This window comes from Triticum dicoccoides, chromosome 1B (genome assembly GCF_002162155.2).
Source record: "Triticum dicoccoides isolate Atlit2015 ecotype Zavitan chromosome 1B, WEW_v2.0, whole genome shotgun sequence".
Classification (NCBI taxonomy): Eukaryota; Viridiplantae; Streptophyta; class Magnoliopsida; order Poales; family Poaceae; genus Triticum; species Triticum dicoccoides.
In genome coordinates this window covers 698,245,732-698,254,440 of record NC_041381.1, presented here as the reverse complement: position 1 = coordinate 698,254,440, position 8,709 = coordinate 698,245,732, and the positions used below count along the sequence as shown (strand labels likewise).

Genomic DNA, 8,709 nt, shown 5'->3' with positions numbered 1-8,709 from the left:
AAGCCCGACCGAATCTAGGCAAATCCACAGAAACCTAAACTGGCCAGACCTGAAAGACTTGCCAAAGACACGGTTGCACACGCTCTCCCCGACGACAACCTCGAGGACCACGAAGCCCGACCGAATCTAGACAAATCCACATCAAACCTAAACCGGTCAGACTTGCCAAAGACACGACTGCATATGCCCTCCCCTGACAACAACCTTGAAGACCACGAAGCCCGACCGAATCTAGACAAATCCACCAGAAACCTAAATCGGCTAGACCTGTCAAAGACACGGCTACACATGCCCTTCCCCGACGACAAGCACACCAACGAAACAAGGAAAGAGCGGGAAGAACATTATTCCTACAATAAGACAAGAACACCGCCTTGCTGTGGCAAACCTTCTTCCTCTACTTTCATAGGCGATGCGCCATGAGCATAGCTTGATGCTGACTCTAGGCCTCCACCCCAAATCAAGTTTTTTTAAAACTCGGGAGCTTGTACAAGCAGTGGTCGAAGAGTCGCGGACCAGGAGACGCCGGCTGCTGTGATCTGCGGAGGAAATCGTCGTCCCAAAAAAGAAAATGTCAAAAAAGGCATGTAGAAACTCCGAAGAGCCCGAAGCCCGACCGAATCTAGACAAATCCACATAAACCTAAACCGGGCAGACCTGAAAGACCTGCCAAAGACACAGCTGCACACACCCTCCCCCTGACGACAACCCCGAAGCCCGACCGAATCTAGACAAATCCACATAAACCTAAACTGGCAAGACCTGCCAAAGACACGGCTGGACATTCCTCCCCCGGCGACAACCACGAAGCCCGACCAAATCTAGACAAATCCATAGAAACCTAAACCGGGTAGACTTGCCAAAGACACGGCTGCACACGCCCTTCCCCGACGACAACCACGACGACCGACCGAATCTAGACAAATCCACTAGAAACCTAAACCGTCCAGACCTGCCAAACACACGGCTGGACACACCCTCCCCCGACGACAAGCACACCGACGAAACTCAAAGACTCCCTCCAGAAAACATGAAGAAAAAAAATCACCCATACTACTGCATGACAAGTTTAGGTTTGACGTCGAGCTCGCCCTCGTCCAGGACCACGCGCCGACTCCCTCTTCTCCGATGACCTAGCCAGGTCGGACCGCCATTGAAGACCGCAGTGTAGGATCACCAACACCGCCCGTCGACCACCGCTTGACGAACACCGCCACACAAGCACACATCTCCCTCGACATCCCATAGTAGACCCCCTCGCCATCGTGTCCGCATGAGCTTTGCCTCGGCAACGGCGACAAGGGAGGGGAGTAGACGGGACGACTGCTAGGGTTTCGACCGCCCGTCTGGTCCTCTCTCACGAAAGGGTAGATTCACCCAAATATAGCTCACCCTTTTTTGTCAATACTAGGGTTAGTTGCATAACCCGGTCAATTCGACACATGGCTCCATCCTCATCAAACAAGAAGCATCAACAAACATTTTTGGCATCATCATTAGGCTACGAGTACACGCTAACCATCCATCCATCCATTAACCCCCCACTAATCATCATCACAAACAACCTCAGCCCAACGTCCCTCGCAAAGCCATCACGGGGTGCGCGTAGCAAAGCGGAGAACGGCGGATTTCCTCGCCTCTCCCCTCCATTCTTTTTACAGCTGTGTTCCTTCCGCTTCTGCGCTCTCACTCGAGTGACCCAAACTTTAATGCCGCTTGCTCCCCTGCTCCCCCTCCCCCTCCCAATCCCTCCCACATTGATGCGCCGGAGCCACGCCGACGCGCCGCAGCTGAGCTAGTCGCCGGAGCTGGGACAGCTCCAGCCGGCGGCACAGCGCGCGGCAGTGAGTGAGGCGACGGGGATAGCGACAGCGGGGGTGGTTGGTTGGTGCTGCTGCTCCAAGAACCCTAGAGGAGCACGCGGGAGGCGGCCGCCAGGGGTTTCTCGCCGCCAGCCGTCGCTCCGCAGGTGATCTCCCCGCCTCCACACCCTCTCCTCTCTCCTCTGCCCGGCTCGCATTGGGGGCGGCGAGTGCCTCCTCTGCTCGGAAGCTGCGCCGCCGTGGGCGTCCGTCCATGGCGCGCGCGCGGGTTCTTGGCTACCGGATCCTAGCAGTATCTTTGATCCAATGCGCTCGCGAGGGCTTCTGGGATTGATTTCGCCCGATTCGATTGGGTTGGATTCTTTCCCCGGGTAGCGAGCAACAAAGCGCCGAATCTTTTCTTTTGCAGCGGAGGCCCAAGGGGAAAGCTTTGATTTGATTCGACGGGGATATGCGCGATTCGTTTCGTTCTTGCCCCATTTGCCACCAATCCCCAGGTTCTTGATCTGGCCGTGGCCATGAGCTTCCAGGAGTTCACAGTTAGTTGTAAATGTGTATGTGTTAGTGGTGTTCATCTCGGGAGGGGGCAGGTAGTCGTCGGGGAGCAGACGATTCCTCATCATTGCCTGGCTTGCTCATCTAATTAATTCGCTTCACATGGAAATTGTGCCTCATGTTCTTCCTTTTCATATTTGTGGTGAATAATTACTGCTTGCTGCTCTTATTATTGCTCTATTTATGTTCGTCCTCGCCCAGATAAGTAGGAGTATGTTATCAATGTAATGCACCCTTTCATCCCATCTCCAATCAAAAGCATGCCATGTTCTGATAGTATTAATCTCAGTTTGTCTTCACTGCTGTGTCCACTGATGTTTATGGCATGTTCTGGTATTAATCCCAGCTTCTTTTCCTTGCTCTGTTTAATGAAGTGTGTTGCCATGTTCTGATATTAATCTCAGCTTGTCTTTCTTGCTCTGTTCAATGAAGTGTATTGCCATGTTCTGATATTAATCTCTTTTTGTCATTCTTACTGTGTTCAGTGAAGTGTATGCCATGTTCTGATTTTAATCTCCTTTTGTCTTTCTTGCTGTGTTCAACGAAGTGTGCTGCCGTGTTCTGATATTAATCTCCTTTCGTCTTTCTTGCTGTGTTCAATGAAGTGTATGCCATGTTCTGATATTAATCTCAGCTTATCTTCCCTGTTGTGTTTAATGAAGTGTACTCATATTAACCTGAGTTTGTCTTTCTTGCTGTGTTCAATGAATTGCCACCTTGGTGATTAAATTACATCCGGTTGAGTGGATGCTAAGCTAACACTACATTACTGATCCTGGTGTGCAGGCCGCTCCAAAACAGAGATGGTGACAGCCGAAAGCCTACGTGCAGAGCTGTCATCAAAGACGCCACCCTTTGGCCTGAGGCTGTGGATAGTGATTGGCATCAGCATCTGGGTGGTAATCTTCTGTATACTAGGTTTCATGTGCTTCTGGTCCATTTACCGGAGGAAGCCGAAGAAGTCTGCTGATAAGATCCCAGTATCTCAAATCCCCGATGTATCAAAGGAGATTGCTGTGGATGAAGTGCGCCAACATGCTGTTGTTGAGAACTACCAAATGCAAGAAAGCAACACCTTGACGGTGCAGGAGAAACCTCATGAAAAAGATTCTGGGAAAATGCTGGGACACTTGGTCAGGACAAAGTCGAGTGACGCTGATAATTTGAGCCAGTGCAGCTCGGCCTACCAATGCGATAGGGCTGGTAGTGCTTACTCTGGCGATGAAGGCAGCTCGGGCAACGCTAGGAGGCAATATTCTCAGTATGCGACCGTCTCCGCATCTCCTCTTGTTGGTCTCCCGGAATTTTCGCACTTGGGTTGGGGCCATTGGTTCACTCTGAGGGATTTGGAGCATTCGACAAATCGGTTCTCTAAGGAGAACATCATTGGAGAGGGTGGATATGGGGTGGTTTACCGTGGTCGACTCATCAATGGGACTGATGTAGCAATAAAAAAGCTACTGAATAACATGTAAGGAACTCTGGATTAGATTTGGTCCTTGAGGGTCACATTTTCTTTACAAAAACTTGCTCTGTGTGGTGTCACCATACTGATTGTGTTTTGATTTGGCACTGCAGGGGCCAGGCAGAAAAGGAGTTCAGGGTTGAAGTTGAGGCTATTGGCCATGTCAGGCATAAAAATCTGGTCCGTCTGCTAGGATATTGTGTTGAAGGAATCCACAGGTTAGCTATTTTCGATCACCTGCACCAATGGATGGCTAGTTTCATTTGTGCAGTAATATTTGTTTACATCAAATGGCTACTGATTTATGTTCACTTGCACACAGAGTCGATCAGTCATTAACTCTTCACCACAAAATATGAAGTTTATATCATTTCAAACATTTTTTTTCTTTGTGGAACTGTCAAACATTTATAGCTCGATTCAACTTCATAATAATGCATGTGCCAAAGTATTCCATTTCGTATATTGAAATCAACCCTTCTACACATGTTTTTTGCATGATATCTGATCATTCATCAATAATACCGATCTGAATTAGTCGTTGTTAAGACTAAATCTAATACAGAAAGATTTGCAGCCAAACCCTCTATAGAGCATTCTCTCAATTTGTTCGATTTTTTGTTTGGTTCAGTGCTTTGTGTTATGGACATTATGATGTAGGTTGTTATCTTTAAAATTTTAATTTGTTGAGTAGACCTTACACAATTGAGAACCCTCTTCAACTCTTAAGTCTTAATTGATCAACAATATATTAACTATTCCTCATTAAGTACAGAACATCTGTAAATATCAGAGTCATGATGAGTTTAAGGCCAGAAATACAAAAGGAAACTACTACCTGCCTCAGTTGTTTCTTCTTGTTCATTAGCGCTACAATTCTCTCTGCTGTCCTGCTTACAAACACCATAATGGAACAGTCACGGCTGCCCTCTTAACAGAGTTAGAGTGTGACACTGGCATGTCGTAAAATCTTTTCCAGTCAACATCGTTGAACTTGGGGGAATATTGTGATTGGTGAACTATAGCCAAACAGAAATCTGATAAGAACCTTTCAAAAAAAATCTGACAAGTTTCCTATTTCATGATAAGTTGAACACAGTGATTACGAGTCGAACGACTAGTCTAGACTAGTCGCTCGACTAGTCTACGAGTCGCAGAGTGGATGTCGACTCATTTTCTCGTGTAGACTACAAATACGAGTCGAGCCGTGGATGGACTAGTCGACGACTAGTCTGGACTAGTCGACATATATGAGTCGAGCGACTCAAAAAAGAGAGCTGCCTCAGCTGGGACGAGGCGCCGCCAGCACCCACTGCCCTGCCGCCGCCGCCGCCACCCACCGCAGGGACGGCGGATGGCGCAGCCAGGTGCGGCGGCCGGCTGGAGCTTGTGCTCAGGCGGCGGCCATGGCCGTGACCCGTAGGGGCACGCGGCCTTGAGACGGGAGAGAAGGAAGAGAGAGAGAGGAGAGGAAAGGAGGAGGCATGGTGGTGGTCGGCGGGCTCGCGGCGGCAGCGGCCGGGACCGGCGGAAGGCGGCAGGAGGCGCGGGTCGCGTGCACGCGTGCTCTCGTGCGTGATGGCGCTGGCGGCGGCGATTGGAGAGGTCGGGAGCTAGGGTTCCAGTGGCTGGGGGCTAAGTAGGCTCTGGCCATTTGGGCCCAAATGGGCCAGCTGGGGGGTGATGCGTGGTGCTGGGCTAGTATTTAGACAGTGGCTGGTCCTATTCCATACCCACTTGGGCCCAGAACACTGCATAGCTCAATGATTTAGACAGTGGCTGGTTTTATTGCATACTGTACTGTTAGTAACTTAGTATATACTACATACTACCACTAGGTATTAGTAGCTGAGTACTACAGTACCATGTCGACTAGTCTAGCACTAGTCTAGACTAGTCTCGATTAGTCTATGAGTCTCTACCTCGGAACGACTCGTCGACTTGTCGACTCGCAAACCTTGGTTGAACATACCAGTGCCATGCTCTGTTCTAGTTTCCTATTTCAGTACATATAATATAAGATATTCCCTAGTACATAAGCAGTTTATGGTTTCTACGAGAAGAGTGTTTGTTATGTTTTCTCCATGAAGATTCAGCTCTGTGTGTTTAAATTTTCATGGTGAATATACATTGTGCAAATCTACCTGCTTCGTGTGCAGCATATGGTCTATGACTTGTTTCATCTTTCATCCCTTTGTAAAACTTATTTTTGTTTCAGGATGCTTGTGTATGAGTATGTGAATAACGGAAACTTAGAGCAGTGGATTCACGGCGCCATGCGGCAGCACGGTGTTCTTACCTGGGAAGCCCGAATGAAAATCATTCTTGGAATTGCTAAAGCGTAAGAATCAAATCATTCATCTCTTTGCACATTTTATTATGCACACTTTTAGTTGGGCAAGACATTATATCAAACTAAATGATATGCAGGCTTGCTTATCTGCATGAAGCCATAGAGCCAAAAGTTGTGCACCGTGATATCAAATCAAGCAATATCCTAATTGACGAGGATTTCAATGGGAAGCTTTCTGATTTTGGATTGGCCAAGATGTTGGGTGCTGGGAAGAGCCATATCACGACTCGGGTTATGGGAACCTTCGGGTATGCCACTGTTGTTTTGTAATTTATAATTTCCTGGCTGTAGTCATGGGAATATTTGATGTTCACATACAGCAGGAGGTTTTAAATGTTAGAAGATTTTGTTCTTTGTGTATAAAAGCAGTTAGCTTTGTAGGAGCACTGAACTTTTATGCTGCCGTCGTTTCAGGTATGTGGCCCCTGAATATGCCAACACAGGTCTGTTAAACGAGAAGAGCGATGTCTACAGTTTCGGCGTGCTGCTACTGGAAGCAGTGACTGGGAGGGATCCTGTCGACTATGGTCGGCCAGCCAATGAGGTGAGCATATATTCTACCATCTCAAGTGTATCATGCTTGCTCAGTAGTAGCCCATACATACTATTCCAGTGTCCAATTTGTTTCAACAGCAAAATAAACATCATTTAAACCTAGTCCCATTTGTGTTACTTGGCAACTAATTTTTTTCTGTTGTGTTACCTGTTGGCTGCTGGGAATGTATGTTGATCAAACTATGACATGGATGCCGTGCAGGTGCATCTGGTCGAGTGGCTCAAAATGATGGTCGGCACGAAGAGAGCCGACGAGGTGGTGGACCGTGACATGGAGGTGAAGCCAACCATCCGGGCTCTCAAGCGCGCCCTCCTAGTGGCGCTGCGGTGCGTCGACCCGGACTCTGAGAAGAGACCCACGATGGGTCACGTTGTCCGGATGCTCGAGGCAGAGGACGTCCCGTCACGGGAGGTTGTACCACTTTACCCACCGCTCCTCTCACAACGCCATCCCCAGACCATATACCTGAATGTTTTGTTCTGATCTTATACTGAAGGACCGGAGGAGCCGGAGGGGCGGCCATGCCGGTGGTGGCAACGCGGACGCGGAGTCCAAGGCGAGCTCGAGCGAGTTCGAGGTGAGCGGCGACTCGGGGCCCTCGGCGAGGTTCCAGCCCTGAAGACCGGCGTCGACGACGAACGAGGGCGTCCCCGAGAACTCGGCCCCGGCCGAGGGCAGTAGAGATAGCATGATGGGCATTTCCTGTAGGACATTGCATTGCGCTTCATTTTGCATTGTAGGCGGTAGAGAGAGAGAGCAGTGCTGATTGATCATGCGTGATCATCATCCCCTGAGACTGAGACCTTTGTTCTAGCTTCGTTTCGGCACCCTGTACAGATCGTTTCCTTCTTTCTTTTCTGTTTTCTTTGTCTAGGGTATCTCTTTGAATGAACAATAAATAAACCTATTAAGATTTTCTAGGGTATTAAGATTGTATTATTAAACGTCCTTTTTCGCTTCATTTTTCCATGATGCTTCATATATCCTCAGGTGGGTTTTTTTGCAAAAATTCAAAAGAAAACTTTTTAAGTCTTCAAAAATCTGAAAATAAAAATTGTTTCTGTTTCTAAATGCAAGATGCACATCTTGTATTTAGGAACAAAGGGTGTATAAGTACTTATAGATGCATGCTGGATGTGTGTAAAATTCATCATGAAATATGTTTTGACGTGCTTTGTAAAAAAACATTTACTTCTATAGTGAATAATACATGTGCTAGAAACATGTGATTTTCGTATAGCTCGTATATAAATGCCATGAACTTTGCAGACAAGTAATATATATCCATATGTATGTGTTTTTTTCTTTCAGAATTCTTTAAAACCTAGAGAAAATGTTTTGTTTCGTATTGAGGTCTCCAAATTCGTACAAAATAATACCAACTTCTGCAGTGCTGGGTTTGTATCTTTAGATTCATCATCGAATATACTTTCCCTTTTTTTTTGCAACATGAAATATTTAGCAGTGTTTTCTATAGACCTGTCTGAAGATAATTTGTCGTCGTTGTAGACATTTGTTCAAAATAATACACCTTCTAAATACTACTAGTACCTAGTGTATGCCAAAAAAAAACATCATGTGAAGTTATGCAAAAACAGAGAAACAATTTTTTTGAGAAAAAAAAGAAGAGCAATTTGTTGAGGGCTAACACGGCGGCACAGGCCCAGTGAGGCTCACGCGAACGCGCGGCCCATTCGCGAGCCCGGAAATATCTCATCCGTCCGGCTCGCATAAACCCGTACGGTTTCTCCCCACCAGAATCCCCATTCTCCGTCCCTCGCGCCGCCATGGCCACCGCCGCCGCCGCCGCCATCCACCGGGCCGCCGGCCCGATGCGCTCCGTCGCGTTCGCCTCCTCCAGGCCCCGCTCCCTCCTCCACCTCCTCCTCACCCCCGCCCGCGCCATCTCCTCGTCCCACGCCTACCACCCCTCCGCCGCCGCCCCCGTCCCCAGCCA

General features: G+C 48.1%; 1 protein-coding gene across 1 annotated transcript in view; it reads left to right on the top strand.

Annotated features, from left to right (window-relative positions):
* Positions 1-1,638: 1,638 nt before the first annotated feature.
* Positions 1,639-8,709, top strand: part of LOC119349807 (probable receptor-like protein kinase At2g42960) — a 9,134-nt gene continuing 2,063 nt past the window's right edge. The window contains exons 1-8 of the mRNA XM_037617896.1: positions 1,639-1,969; positions 3,165-3,849; positions 3,957-4,061; positions 6,062-6,184; positions 6,274-6,444; positions 6,611-6,740; positions 6,954-7,163; positions 7,249-7,329. Of these exons, the coding sequence (XP_037473793.1) occupies positions 3,182-3,849; positions 3,957-4,061; positions 6,062-6,184; positions 6,274-6,444; positions 6,611-6,740; positions 6,954-7,163; positions 7,249-7,329 (1,488 nt within the window). The 5' untranslated portion in view covers positions 1,639-1,969; positions 3,165-3,181. The remainder of the gene's footprint in view (positions 1,970-3,164; positions 3,850-3,956; positions 4,062-6,061; positions 6,185-6,273; positions 6,445-6,610; positions 6,741-6,953; positions 7,164-7,248; positions 7,330-8,709) is intronic.